Source organism: Mercenaria mercenaria, chromosome 3 (assembly GCF_021730395.1).
Source record: "Mercenaria mercenaria strain notata chromosome 3, MADL_Memer_1, whole genome shotgun sequence".
Lineage (NCBI taxonomy): Eukaryota > Metazoa > Mollusca > Bivalvia > Venerida > Veneridae > Mercenaria > Mercenaria mercenaria.
Window position 1 is genome coordinate 78757546 of NC_069363.1, and position 15992 is coordinate 78773537.

At 33.1% G+C, this 15992-nt stretch overlaps 1 protein-coding gene across 2 annotated transcripts; it reads right to left on the minus strand.

Moving 5' to 3' along the window:
• Positions 1-3611: 3611 nt before the first annotated feature.
• LOC123546535 (uncharacterized) lies at positions 3612-12838 on the minus strand. 2 transcript variants are annotated; one of them, XM_045332897.2, is made up of 7 exons: positions 12729-12838; positions 11173-11214; positions 6779-7056; positions 6222-6437; positions 5766-6003; positions 5474-5662; positions 3612-5049 (listed from the first exon to the last, which is right to left on the minus strand). In XM_045332897.2, the coding sequence occupies exons 3-7, from the start codon at positions 7022-7024 to the stop codon at positions 4616-4618; spliced, it is 1323 nt and encodes a 440-aa protein (XP_045188832.2). In that variant the 5' UTR covers positions 7025-7056; positions 11173-11214; positions 12729-12838; the 3' UTR covers positions 3612-4615. The 2 variants fall into 2 exon arrangements, with proteins under 2 accessions (XP_045188832.2, XP_045188831.2); XM_045332896.2 differs by lacking the exons at positions 11173-11214; positions 12729-12838 and having other exon boundaries at positions 6779-7150.
• Between the last annotated feature and the right edge of the window lie 3154 nt (positions 12839-15992).

Consider the following 15992-nt stretch of genomic DNA (forward strand, 5'->3'; position numbering starts at 1 on the left):
TTATTTTATCATAAAGAGTGAGGGTTGGCGCCAGTAAATTAGTTTTACGTTCCCAGTGCCGTTTCTGCTGTCGGTGTACTACTTTGTTATTTCTATATTATTATTGCAGCCGTTTGTGTTTCTGTGTTCATGTACGCAGTCACTGTGTAAGTGTATACAGTTACACATATCCATATTTCCATGTAGAGTGCTGTATGGGCGGCTGCGTTCGTTGAGTGTGGCTCCTGTTGGATTTGTCCTTGGTTTTGGAGTGTGTGTGTGTGTGTGCGTGTGCGTGTGTGCGTGCGTGTGCGTCTTCCGTATAAGGTCGCAAAATGCACGAAATGGAATCCCAACTACGAAGCTCGTGTTATTATATATAGGTCAGAAACCGAGGAAGTAGTTAACGAGCGAGCGCATATTATAAGCAACTCAGTCTTAAAATACGTACATTTAATGACTTTAGCGTATCAACTCCCCTTTGAATTAACTTACTAACTGTAAAACATGAACATATGATTTAATTTCTTCAGCTGTTCCCTGTATTGCAACTATCACGTGTACATTTTATTAACTTTTTTGTAACATTTATTTTACAAGATGGCGGATATTTATTTTTGGAACAGGGTATGTGTTTTTTATTCACATGTAGGTCAGGAATCCCATACTTATGTTCTTTTTGAGAATTAGTTACTTTGTCTTTCAAATATCCACCGTGCGTTCCGGAAAGTGTACAAGTGACATCAGATGTAATACAGTGTTTTCTATATGATAAAAATGAGAACACCATGTCAGACCTACTTGAAAGATGTTAAAGTGTTGTGATAGCTTTACATCAACTGATAAAAATTATATTTCTTCTTCATGAACGGTTAAAATTTAATTGCCAACTACAAGAAAAGGTTTTATCGACTCTAATATAGAATCGTTTCCGAAATAAAATAGGATACAAACTTACATTAATAGACATAGATGTAGCATCACTGATTTCATAGCGTTTAAGTTATGATAAAGTTTTCATCTACTTTTATAAACTAACTTTAAATGTAATACATATTACTCTCAGGTTCTATGCCCCAGATTCATATTTCAAATATTTTAGTACCCCGTTAGCATAATGCAAACATTTATTTCACCGTTCAAAGCGCAGTAACGCACCAGAAGCGTTTTACGCTTATATAGTTATAAGTGAATGGAGATGAATTATAAAAGTACTACGGTGTACTTAATTTTATTGAAATTCTGTAATGAATTTTATTGCAAAATATAAACAATGTGCAAGATATTTTGTAGATTTTTTTTCTTTACTGAATCATTTTTTTTTGTTTAGTTAGTTTAGTGTAGATTTAATAAAGCGCATTTATTTTAGCTCAATTGTGATGAAAGCTTGAAACTTAATTGAGAAACTTTCAAAACGCGTTCCATTTTATCCACAGTTACCGTGTCAGAGGTTTACTGAAATATAATCTGAAATACAAAGTTTATTGCGTTATATCCTTATAAACGCAATGTTTTGTTCTACTATATCTATTTCGTTTCAGAGGTTGAATAAAATGTAAAGTTTATTGCGTTATATTCTTATAAACGAAATGTTTTGTTCTACTATATCTATTTCGTTTCAGAGGTTGAATAAAATGTAAAGTTTATTGCGTTACATCCTTATAAACGAAATGTTTTTTTTTCTACTTTATGTGTTTTAGAAGTTGAATGAAATATAAATTCTTGGCATGTTTTCAAAATGACCTTATTGTTTTCCTGTCTTCGTATTTTTCAGGGATTGTCTGAAACTTTATGTTCATATAAGGTAATTGTTTACAGTGAATTTATTGCGTTAGAACATCAACGATATAGGATGAATGAAAAAATAATTTCTGACAATAATATAAATAAGCATACCAATTTGATGTTTACATCATGGTAAACAATACCCAGTTGACGTAAACAATTATGTCAACACATTAACACCTGCATAGACTCAAAAAACTGGCCACAGGGACTGGCTTGAATAAATTTGGAGCGGTTACCATCTAAAATTTCGTATAAAAAGTTTAACATTTAAAGACATAGGCGTAGGAGAAGAAGAGGCAAGGGGAGATTTGGAGAGTGTGTGGGGCAGGATATGGATCTGTACCCCCATCCCCGAATTTTGCCCCCAAAACTGATTTTATTGTTCATTATATAATTGTATGAAAACAGCTCACCACGCCCCCTGTCGTTCCAAATTTGCAAGTGTATAGAACATCAATCAACTGGTTCATGAGATGAAGTCGTTAAAATGTTTTTCTAGTTTTAGCTATGATGTTCAGTGCGGGGCTGGGTGTGTCTATTTGAAGAAATTTGGAAGGTCTATGCAAAGCTGTTAATAACCAAGTTTGGTACGCATTCAAAAAGCGACGCCCAAGTACCCACCAATACTTATCCTAAGCCTTTGACTCCCATGAACCTAAAGGGGAGATAACTCAATAATGATTTCAGACAGAGGTGTTTTAATGGCACTGGACTGCCTCCCAGTTGATTATCATTGGTAATAACATAGCGATTATCATATTTATAAAGAAATAGGAACAAAATATGTCCTGATTTGTTGTTCTGTTAGGTCAAGCTGTATTTATTTAAAAACATTGACAGGCATGCATTTTATTGCGCTTTACAACTGTCTTTTAACTTCGAAGAGTCATAACTCTAAACACGTAAATTGTTTACTTAGAGAGCAGCTTTAACAATTTTCATATATCCTTATACCCTTTTCTTTCAAACCTTGCCTGAATTCGTTGCAAATTTACCATCATTAGCGTTAGATCTAGGTTTGGTAGTTTGAAGTAGAATAGCCATCTTGCTAACGTTAAAAGAATCACTAAATCAGTCAAACTAAAAAAACTATTATTAAAAGCAGTTCCATATTACACATTTAAATAAAAATATACAGTCATGTATTCAACTTTGGTGGCGTTTCAAGCTTATAGCCATGTAAAATGGAAACATGTGAAATGCTTAACACAAATGTAGGACTGTTCATGGGTCTTTGACAAGAACATAAGATTGACGTTGAGTCTTTCATACAAAACGTAAGACTTATATGTGTCCAACAATATTTTTTTCAAACGTGCAAAACATATTTTAGGGCGGTTGGTGATATTTAAATATAGTATCAGTTTTGTTTAAACAGATAGCACTGTCAATAAACTGTCAAAAATCATAAATCGGTTTAATGGATTGATATCTTATTTGTACTGTTTCAAACTCGGCAGTTAATTTCTTTCTCTTTTATATCAAATTTTCACTACGTTGCATATTCAAATAAAATGACAAATAGTTCGAATATTTTGGATATCTTAAACGTTTAAACGTAAGCTAATCTTTATAAATATATCGAAATATGTTGAATTAAAAGAGACAATTAAGGTTTAAGAATGAAAATATATTTCTCCTTCTTGAACAAGAAAATATCAAACGTGATATTTAATCCATAACTTTACCATTACGGTCGTAGAAAAATAAAGCATGTAGAATTTCTGCTGAACTCTGATTAAAAATATGTCTTTATATAATTAAGATATAATGTTGTGTTCAAAACTCAATGAAACAACATCCGTTACTATATGCCCCATAGTAGTAAAGTAGAACAAACGAACTTTGAAATAAATGATTTTATTTGAATAGTATGGTCAATAAGTAACACATTAGCTTATCTGAGTTAAAACATGATAACAATGCATAGGAAAATAGCATATTCACAAAAACGTGTTAATAAATTGACGAAAAGAGGTTGGAATGTAAATGTTAGCATGATAATATAAACTGGCTATTTATGAACAATTTACAACATGTATAACTGAACCACAAAACTGTCCCTTTTCGCAATATGCTGAAGCAATTTATGTGTCGAAATAAAGGAATTCCATGAGGTAGGCCTAACGAATAAAAGATATAGAACCAGGACTGAACCAGTAATAACATATTATTATCATATAGTTAAGGATATAAATACATATAGCTTGTGAAAAAGAAGTGACATGTGCCTACAACAGAAGCATTATCTGCAACAAGCAAATATACTGAGGTAACATATACATACTAAATTCATGAAATATAGTAGAATTTAGTGGAGGCTGATATAGGGGACTTGTGTTTGTTTCAGTGTAAGATCGGAATGTCTTTCACCGAGTGAAAACCAAAGTTTTCATTATACCTGTGTGTCATTGATATTATGATAATCATACCGGGTGTTCACTGGTGAAATATATTTCGATCTTGCATGTAATACAAACAATCAAAGCAATATCTGTACAAAGCAAAGTTATGTAACATACATATGCTTTAAACTGAAAATGTGGAGGATATTATATATGATACTTGTTTCTTTCTCTTTCAATTTTTTTAAAAAATCATAACAGTTTTATGCCCGTAACATTACCCGCATTTAGAAACGTCACAAACATGGGGACAAAATGTATGTCATTTTGGAAAAAAAAGACAATTGTGAGCATTTATAGTACATATTCTTTCGCGCACCTGTGTAGTAATAGAGAACAATATAAAATGCAAATCTTGTATGAAACAAATAATGTACAAAATTAATATAATCTACCGTTATATTTCAGGAATCAACTAGAAAGAATAAAATATAACATGTTAGTCACACATATTTCTCACTTTCTTCATCTTCTCCAATTTCTACATCTTTAGTCGAGCCATTTGTTTCGTCTTCCGCTGGATCATTCTTGGAGGCGCGAACAACATTTACTTTGTCGTCCGTCGAACTAACTTTCTCGTCAATAGTATTTAAGGTTCTGGTGTTATCCATGAGTAGCATGTAAATAGCGCTTAAATATGCATCTGTGTCTGGTCTAACATCAGGAAAATCTGCTGCCTTTTGAATGGTTTCGCTAGCGTATCTCTCAAACGTTTCGCTAACATCACTTCTGTTAGACTTAAGAGAAAGGACAGAATCGCCAATTTGACGTTTCCTTTGAAGAAAAATGGGCTTACTTATCACAGGTTGGACATGGACATCTCTCCCTGTGTCGCAGCATTTTGCGAATGTCTGCTCTTTATGTTCTCCCATCGAAGCTGTGGAAAGAAATGGTTCACGTATAAATGTGTAATTAATTTTAATGACTATTAACTAAGAAACAAAACTTAGTTCGTGTATACTTTCCTTCCTTTAAGATCAAAAATCGCTGATGCGCACTATCGGTATTGATCAGTTTTGATTCTCGACTTTTTCCTCTAAGGCACGATATGGCAAGGAAATTGGAGCCAACAGTCCAATATTGCTATCATTCGGACATAAGCCCTCCAGTCCACCCAAACATTTATCACAACGTCACTGTGTCACGCGCTCAAAAAGTCAATTAACACAAATCTAACTTAGTAAAAGTGGTAAAAATAATACAAGGAGTGTTAAGTTGCAGCTCGATCTTCAAATGAAACATTAATTTCGAAGAAAGAAATTGCAGGATCGATTTGTTACTTATAAAACGTAAATATTTACCTCGAATGAGTTGATTTTCAATACCCTTTAAAATATCAAGCAATTCAGGAACATAGTTGTCATGTTTCTTCAACCAGCCTAGAATAATCGATGCACAAGAATCTTCGTCAAGTGACTCTTCTCCTGCTCTGTGCTGTTTTTCAAGCCGTAGGCCTAGTTCATTTGCAAATGCTTGTCGAGTAATTGATCCTGAAAAACAACAACAACAACATAGTTTTATATCTTTCTCTAGGTTATATCGTAAAAGCTGAGTTACTGATTGCCAAAAATGTGTAATTATAATTATACGTACCAAACTTATATAAAATGATCCTAATGCCTCGTTTTGCACCATCGTTGAGATCTGCGAAACTGTTGGTTCCTTCATCTACTTTCAGACCTTCAAAGGCTTTTTCGAGTGAGGAGAAGTCATCGTTTTCTGTTGGTATTTCCACCATTTCTTTTAGTTGTTCCATCTTTTGATGTTCGGTACTAGGTGACCTAGTTTCTCTTAACTGCAGTACCACCGAATGAATCTTTTGCAGATATTTCTGGAATCATAGTAGACACATGCTAATTGTATGGATTAAAACAAAAAATACGTTTTGTAATTTAGTGAATTGTAATTCAGAAGTCTACGGTATCTGATTTTTAGCTAAACAGCTACATGTGCTAACATATAATCATTAACAATAAAGTACAAAAGTAATGTTTTTGTAGTTCGTACTCTTGACCGGCCAATATTGTTGTCATTTAATGTTTATCTTACACTATTTTTTTCCAGCTTGCTTTCTGATATTGTGAACTTTTGAACGATTTCATCATGAGCTTCTCTATTTATCTGCATAAGTTGTTTCAACAATGGAATGGGATCTTCCCTGTCCGGGTCGTACTCAAGTATCTTCATTGTATTTCCGTTTCCAAGCTGAATCTTATTGCAATCTTTCACGATAGTGTGTAGTTTTCTTTCCTGATCCAACCGATTCTTCAAGATTGAAAAGACAGAAATACATCATCATAGTATTTTCAAGCACGCACACAATCTTAAGTATTACTCGCAATATTCGCAATAAAATGAAAATCTAAATGTGTGAATGTCATAATAAAAAAGTCCAGTTTTAGATATGTGCACATCTCAAACAAATGTTCACCAGATAATGATTTAAATCAATTGATATTGTTGTCACTAATTGATCGTGCCTATCTGTCTACAGTTATATATTACGATTATTGTATACAGTCAGTTAATAAAATTTATAAGAAGATCTTTTTGCAATGTAAAACGCAACCATTATAAATAACAGCGCACGCGTTGTCTTGTCTTACCTGAACTTCATTTTGTAATTTGATTTTCAAGACTGCGATTTTATCTTCTAGTTTTACATTTATCTTTTTCTGATTGTCTAAAGCCCTCCCACTCAATCTAGAAAAAACGCCATCTTTCTCCTTTCGTGTGCCTTTTGGGGATGTTACTACTCCTCCTTTTACATACGCCCTTTGGAAGTTGCTTTTTCCAGAATTAGTGTACTCATCCTCTTCATCTGTTGTAAGAAGAGGAGGGCTTGATGCCATAGCTGAATGGCCAAATATTAATCTAACATCAACTGTAACAATAAAAAAAAATAACGGTCTCGTTTCAGCACATTTACCATGAGCTAGCATTTAAATGAAATAAACACCTGCAAACGTTACACTATCATTGGCATTTCATTTGATACCCTCTTTATAGAATAAAAGAATATATTCTATAATTCATACCTAACGTGAACAAAAGAAATACTTGTGGCGGGAAGCTCATGATGTTAGCGTAATCAAATCTTTTAAAGGAAGGGTACTGACATTTTTAGAACATGACTTTATCATGTACTATTATCTGTTAAATAAAAACGCATTGTTAGATGTTCCCAATATTGTTGAAAGCCTGCCAATGAGCAGGTTTAAGTTCTCACGATCCCTTGTTTCATAGTCAGACAGTGTTGCCAATAAACCACTGCATACGAACAATTCTTATTACTTATGCTATGTCTGTCACATGTACAAAACGAATCAAAATTCCACTATTGTCGGAATTTTTACTGCTTTTATTTTGACTGAGCGTTGACTGCGGCGTGTGCTTCTCTAAGCTTTTTTCTAGTTGTCACCGGCTATCCATATTGACGAAGAATACTAGGCTTTTACTGAAGGACAGTGCATAAGACACAAAACGTTCAAATCCAGTCTTCACTTGTTCTATGTTTGACATGGGATTCTTTTCCGAAAGTATTTAATTTAAGCACTTTTACTGCAGCATGACAAAGCCGTTGTATTTATTATAAAAACGATGAAACACGTTCATTTCAGCAAAAGTGTAAAACAGCAAGATTTTGTACATCTTAAGTTGCTCCAAAAAGTATGGAAACCGTGTCTATTTTTAGAAACATTGTTTTCGCAATACACAGAGGTAAAATTTGCACATATCTTATTATTATGTTCTGTTTATTTCATAAACATTCCGATTGCAACTACCACAATGTATGTATAATTACACTAATTTCAACAATGCAAATGTGTTCATATATGGATCCAGTTACAAATTTTCATAGCCTCCCAGCCCTGCTAAAAAAAAAAATCCCTTAAACATGAAGTTACTTATTATCGCAAGGCACATGACTTGACAATAAATATTCCCGACCTCACTCACTCAAACACGCGCACACGTTCACACGCACCAACTAGTAGTGTCGCAATAATAATAATAACATTTTGATATTTTATCATACTATTCAATTTATTTATGTTTAGCTATAATGCACATTGAACGATTTTGAAAATGCACACCTAACGTCACTCTGAACTTAAATTTCATTTTAGGACATAGCAATATAAGTCACTCTTAATTGCGTTTAAAATTCGTAAAGTAGAAATGCCTACTCACATGTGGGTATAAATGTAAGTCACATAGTGATTTTTGTGAAGATTTTGGCTTTGGTCTGATACGCAGGCCTAAAACTATTTTGCTATCAAACAGTTCATTTCAAATATCTCCAATGCATTCTTGCAAAACCTCAAAAAGTCGGTATGACAGCTATTTGTGCCTCGCAAATTTATTTTTGAATTTGGAACTTCTTACATAGTTATCGTATATTTAAGAACTTTCATCAGTTTACATCATATATTCATAAATTAAGTAATTGTATACTCCAATTTTTTTTTCTTTAATTTACTCATCTGTCTTATACTAGTAGTAAATATGCATTTCAACTGTTTAAGTTTAGGGGAGTATATCGAAAGAATGGAACATAGAATACAGAAAGTATTGAACAAATGAGCCGTGCCATGAGAAAACCAACGTAGTGGCTTTGCGACCAGCATGGATCCAGACCAGCTGCGCATCCGCGTAGTATGGTCAGGATCCATGCTGTTCGCTAACAGTTTCTCTAATTACTATTGGCTTTGAAAGCGAACAGCATGGATCCTGACCAGACTGCGCGGATGCACTATGTTGGTTTTCTCATGGCGTGGCTCATTAATGATCTGTATTCATACATTTTTATGCCCCTACATTCATGTAAGGGCATATAGCGTTGCTGCTGTCCGTACGTCCATCCGTCCGTACGTCCCGAAATCTTGTGGGTACAACTCTTCTTACACTATTATTAGCCTGATTTGCTTCAAACTTTCACAGATAAACAAGCTTGATGTGTAGATGACTATTAAGGAAGGATTTTTTTCTGTGATTATTTTTACCTCAGTTATGACCATTTGATAAGTATGCTATACAGAATACAGAAAAAAAATCTTATGTGTCAACTCCTCTAAAACTGTTGAAAGGATATGCTTGAAAGATTCACAGATAAAGGACCTTTATGTGAAGATGACTATAATAATTTTGGACGTTTTTCTGTGGCTATTTATTCTAGAATTTTGATCCTTTCTTAATTTGACAAAATAGGCCATAGTGTTGAAATTTTGTGAGCTCAGCTTCTCATACACTTTATGAAGGAAAGGATTCAAAGATGCTCAGATACACCTTATCTGAATACAATTTGCTTCAAACTTCTAATCTAACATCCTTCATGTGAGGGTACCAACGTATCTCCGGGGATTCTGAAGATGTTGAAACACGAAATGAGCTTGCGCTAACGCTTTTCTAGTATTAAAAACGCGAAAGAATAAAAAAAAACAACATTAATGGATGAACACATTCTCCTTCAATGTCATTAAATTTCCATGAAATACACGGAAATGTCTGAGTTGTGTTTTCACGTTGACGTCATTTCCATTTGAATTATCCGTTTTGGGAAACGCGCATATATAAAAATATGTTTTAACAGCATGTGATCGCGAGAATCTCTCTGTTAACACACTTTTCTCTTCTGTTGAAATATCCATAAAAAGTGACTAGAACAGCAGTTTTATGTATTAAAAGAATAAATGAGCCGCATCATGAGAAAACCAACATAGTGCATTTGCGACCAGCATGGATCCAGATTAGCCTGCGCATCCGCGCAGTCTAGTCAGGATCCATGCCGTTCGCAAACAGTTTCTCTAATTGCAATAGGTTTTGAAAACGAACAGTATGGATCCTGACCAGACTTCGCGGATGTGCATGCTGGTCTGGATCCATGCTGGGCGCAAATGCACTATGCTGGCTTTCTCATGGCGCGGCTCAAATAGTATTTGAAAATTGAACTATCATGCTGAGCAATGATCATTATATGTAAATTTGTTATGTCAGCCCCCGTGCGCACTGACCCCGACGTGAGCATAATTATCATGATTGAAATTAACTAATTTTATAAAAGAAATTTGTGTACATTAACCGATTATTGGTTAAACACAACAAATATGTATGTAACACTTAAAAAATAAAATCTGAATTCTATCTAACAGAAGATGTTCAAAAACATTCCTGAAAGAGAGAATTCAGATTTTGTTTATATTAAGTGCTACAGTTTTGGGAAACATTGCAGTAAAAATTTTCCGATTCAACACTCTTAACATTTGGAACTATAAAGTTTTTCTTTAGTGCCGATGTGAAAAGTTGATACTTTAAGGAATATATTCAGCTGCGTCGATATTTTGTTGTGGTACGAGATAGCCTTAGCTGTTTCACCCTGTCTTCAACCCATTCCAATTTAACTTCATTTCATTTAGTCCTCGACCTTTTCCTAACCTACCGCATGTAATTCTAGTCATTGATGAAACGTTCTGAAAAATGGTCACATGTCAACTATTGTTCATTTAAATTTGCTTCTTTAACAGATTAAATATTTGCAAAATTAACCAGTTTACTGCCATAACAGAGATGCTTCATAGATGTATATCTCTACATAACAATGAATCTGGTGTTACTTTCAGTCTAATTCTTATTTTACATTCACAAAGCATCATCATCTCTGCGACGTTTACCTTTGTTAAAGCTTGTTTTGTTGCGACTTTTACGAACAGATTATTTATGCAGTTGTTATTATAAGCCTGTCAGGAAGAACAGAAGATAGGACGGTGGCCTGTTTCACCAAAGTCCATAATTTTCATCGTTTTAATCATGAAACACCCAGAAAAAGGTCAACGTTTGATGAGCTTTGAAATGCCAAGGGAAAATTGAATCAGTAGTGAGAAAGGTCCATTCTCGAGTTAAATTTTACATTAGACACTTTAATATAATTGAATTTAAGGCAAAACAGTTGTAAGTTTGTAATCGGAAATCACTAAACAGTTATAGATAACAAAAAACTTACATTAAAAGGCGCGACAGATGCTCCATTATTATTTATCCTGTTCTTAAGGAGGTAGGCTACCTTCATATTTGTATGTGCGCATGTCCAACCGGAAGCTAACGTGACGATTTACGACGACGTTTACGACAAACTAAATGTGTTTGTATATTCAGTCTTCTGAAAACAAATCATGAACCTGTCTTCGATCTGATGCTTTATGGTTTAATAATGCAGAAATAACGAATAAATTGCCACAGAAACGCTTCAAAACAATGTTGTCTTAAAATGACGTCATTGACGTCATGACGTTACGTGTCAGTTACCGCGCAAAATTAATAGCTTTTATCTTGAAAGTACGTAATTCTGTGCATTTTCTTTATTTTAACTATTTTCAAATAACCATTATTTGCTGAATTTTTTTTATGGGTCTTTTGCTATGAATAATAATCAATATTTTGCTTCTTTTATGTAGTTATATCGAAATGTTATGCGGAATGTAAGAAAATGGATGATGGTAACCAATGTTATTTGGAATATAGTTGGGTGAAAGGTTACTTGTTACGGCCATTTTCAAATAAAAAATCTCGCAGTTTGATTTGTAATACCTATTTTTCAGGTTCCGTTGATAATTTGTTACATATATACTAAAAGTAAGATCTTAAATTGTTCAAATTTCAGTAGAAAATTGTGGTTTCTTGAATTGAATTGATGTTACCATGGAAACGAAGCCCGTCATCTATGTATCTAAATGTAAAATTCAAAAGCGTTGACACTGGTCTATTTAAAAAAACACAGCTTCGGCTTTTTATTTTCATTTCAACAATATCTATGAGAATAATAGCAGCATGCTTAACGATTTTTCCATTAAAAATGCCAGACGAGGGGTACTGCTGTAAGTATTCTAAGCTGTGAAATTTGTTTAAATAAATGCAAATAACACGAAAATATTACTAACGTTAGAAATTATATGTTTTAAAGCTAAATCAACTAGAAAGATAATCTTATTCAATATTTTTTATAAGAAATTACGACAAAAAGCAAGATATAAGCTATTTTAAACATCTCTGTTGCCATGGTTACTTTAAACTTTAAGAAAAATAGGGTACCATGTAAAGTGCTTGGTATTTTGCTAATAATATTACTCAAATATTCCATGTTGGTCACTAACAGAATGGCACTGAAGCCGTCGAAAACCCCTATTTTTATACATAGTTGTTTAAAAATGAGAGAAAATGCGTTACCATGGAAACACGAGCCCCGCGACATATACATTTTAAGCTTATATTAGAAAGCTAACGTGCATACTAGTAAAATTATCAATTATGCAGACTTCTACGGATATCAATGAAACTAAAATACACTGAAAAGTGTTAAATATCCGTATTTTCCTTCTTCTTTCAATATGAAATACCTTTGGAGGGTCATGTTCTTCAAACCTGGATAAAAATTGAACTTGAAGGGACAGGGACAAACGAAATTGAAATTGTAGCAGTTAAAACTTCATATTACACGAAATACAAAATAATGCTGCATTTCAACTAATTTGAATTTACCCTTGCAACAAGGTAACCTACCTCCTTAAATACAAAAAAGTCATAAAAGCTCTCTTATTGCTTTGAGTTCTTTACAACCTTCACTAAATGAATTTTATAAGTGATTTATTCAATCAGAAATCACGCCGATATTTTTTTATTGATAGACAGTTGGGTAGGTCATCTCTATTCAAATGCAACGGCCCATTTCAACATTTCGTAAAGTCATACGCTGATAATGACATATATAAGTCATGTTTGAAATTTGATATAAGAACCGGACGGCCACCTTTGTAAATGAATTAACTGTAAATATTAACAATCCTTTATTATCTAAATTAAATTTAAAATAGTGCCAATATTAGATGGATCTAAAAATAAGTTTTCCACGTATGAAGAAGTAACAATAATTGTTTTGGTCTTAAACTATAATGTAAATTACACTTAAAATAGTGCCAATATTAGATGGATCTAAAAATAAGTTTTCCACGTATGAAGAAGTAACAATAATTGTTTTGGTCTTCAACTATTATCTAAATTACACTTAAGGTATTAAAGCACTAATAGTAATGTTTACAAAATGGCCTTTGCTTGGTATATTCTGAAAGGTAACCGTGTTTTGCAGTAATTTGCAATTTTTAAACAACTTTTACCGTGCCGTTTTTTATATATTTTGTATAACTTATGGTATCTCCTCAAGCTCAAGTACAGATAAATTTCAAATTGATAGCCACTATCCAAAACGTTTGCAGAGAACTCATTTTACCATTAATCTTAATTAATGAAACATCAAACTATTGGTAAACAACTAAAAAACACAAAATAAAAATGTCAGTATCATTTTTTCTATGTTTCCTCAAGTAAATGGATTTAAAGAGACAGAACTCATACTTCAACATTGAAAAAATAAGGTCGAATGCTGTGTTTCTGTTTTGAATTTTGCTAACTCCATTTAAAAATAAGCTTAGGGCAGACGTAAAACCTACCTAAATTTCTTCCACAATATATAAGCTAAGAGTGAAAGCAAAATAGAGAACTTTCACCGTGTGTAACTCAATATTTTTAAAGATGTGTAACTATACCCCTTCTTTTTAAGTAGTAAATTCACTTTGAACACCAAGAAATCGCTTATAAGATTCATCTTTTTCCATTTTTGTACAAGAAATCAATAATAAGTCTTGAAAGAAGTAAGAACTTACTTGAAAAAAAAGGAAAATAAGGGAAAAAAATTTGGTCCCAGTAGGGCTTGAATCTACGCCCCCCCTAAGAATTGCTGTCAAAGTAGGTTTATTGTAGGAATTGAATACTCTTCAAAATGGAGGTTCTCTATTAGTGATCTAATACCTTAATACATTGCCAATATTAGATGGATCTAAAAACATGTTTTCCATAAATAATTGTTATGGTCTTAAAAATAAAATATTATATATATTCATTTTAAAAAGATATTTATGGAACAAAAATATCTGGTTATACTTGTCATATGACTTAGGGTAAAATTAACAGAATTTCCTGATGATGTATTTTTGGGTAAATTTTTAGGCAAGGTAAATAAATTTTGTTGTTCGATGCTCAATCGATCTAACATTACATATTTTTTTTTGTAAATTTAAACACATTCTATTAAAAAACAACAACAATAATGACAGAAAGTAGTAGCTATATTTTTCCGGTGTGATAGCTCTCGCTCTCATCATGTCGACCCATCAGGGTCAACTAGTTACCGAAATAATTTTTGTATGAACATTTTATCAACCGATAACTGTAACTCCTTTAAAATACCATTTGTTTCATTGGAGAATGTGTGATACAACACATAACTCTATATGTAAAGGATCACATAAATAGAACTTAACTTCAACATGTGCGTGAAATTAGCCAGAGCAGCCAGAGTAGCCAAAGTTCAGCCAGAGTTCAGCCAGAGTAGCCAGAGAAGTCAGAACTCTGGTTACTCTGGCTAGCCAGAGTTCAGCCAGAGAAATCATAACTCTGGTGGCCAGAGTAGCCAGAGTTCAGCCAGAGTAGCCAGCGTTTCTAGGATTTTAACATGTTCTGGTCAGCCAGAGTAGCCAGAGTAACCAGGTCCCGTGTTCGCAAAATATTTTCAGTCATAGCTGAGTTTGATTATGAAACTTAATATGTCATTTCTATGTAAATAGCATATTTAAAACTGAATTTCAAGTTAATAACGATTTTCAAGTGGTTAATTAAAGTAGCTCTGGTTACTCTGGCTGGCCAGAGTAGCCAGAGTTTCTAGGGTTTTAACATGTTCTGGCTAGAGTAGCCAGAGTATCCAGGCCCCGTGTTCGCAAAACATTTTCAGTCTTAGCTGAATTCGATCTTGAAACTTAATTTGTTATTTCTTTCTAAATAACATGTTTAAAACTGAATTTCAAGTTAATAACTATTTTCAATATGCTATTTATAGTAGCCATAGTAGCCAAAACTCTGGTTACTCTGGCTGGCCAGAGTAGGCAGAGTTCAGCCAGAGTAACAAGACTTTATTAGGATTTTACCATGTTCTGGCTACTCATATCAAAGCAGCGGAACATCAATGCTTGAAACTTAAATGGCAGACACTAGAACATAGAAGAATACATGCATCCCGAATAATGTTGTACAAATAACCATTAATCAAATCATTCAGTTTCCGTTTTAATATTGCATATGCCATGCTTTTGTGATTTTCCTACATATCTGCGATATGTCACATGCTTAATTGTTAAGCGCCCTTGAACGTATATTTTATATTAAATGGGCGCTCAACAAATCTGGATTAATAATAATAATAATAATAATAAAAATGATGATGATGATGTTAATAATATAATAATGATAATAATCTCATATACTAAGTTTTTTTTTCTGCAATTGATGCAATATGGTTTTACAGTATTCTAATTGTGGGCGAACGTATGTTTCTAGGCAGTTTCTTTAATATTATTGTTATTACATTGTACATATTTTTTTTATAAATCTGAGAGTGTTACTAGCTTTTGAAGATGTAATTTCAATACGTGTTTCCAAGTCAAGACATCACTAATGGTAATTCCAAGATATTTAGCATTTCCTGTAGTTTTTAGTTCTTGATTAAGTAATTTATATGGAAAGATGATATTTTTTTTCTTTTTTTTTTGAGATTCCTATTACTTCGCTGCTGAAATGTTTGAAAACTGTTTAAATCGTTCTGTCTTACAGAAAAGTCACATTTATATTGCTTAATACTACAAATTTGGTTAGAATTTGCGGACTTATTATTTCAATTATAAGGCATATTTGTACTTTGTACTACTCTCCCGCATGAACATA

Coding starts and splice junctions, on each gene's coding strand:
- LOC123546535 (XM_045332896.2), bottom strand. CDS start 7,114: ATGCTAGCTCATGGTAAATGTGCTGAAACGAGACCGTTATTTTTTTTT. Junction 6,438..6,778: donor AATTACAAAATGAAGTTCAG/GTAAGACAAGAC, acceptor TCAATCTTGAAG/AATCGGTTGGATCAGGAAAG. Junction 6,004..6,221: donor GCAAGCTGGAAAAAAATAGT/GTAAGATAAACA, acceptor CTATGATTCCAG/AAATATCTGCAAAAGATTCA.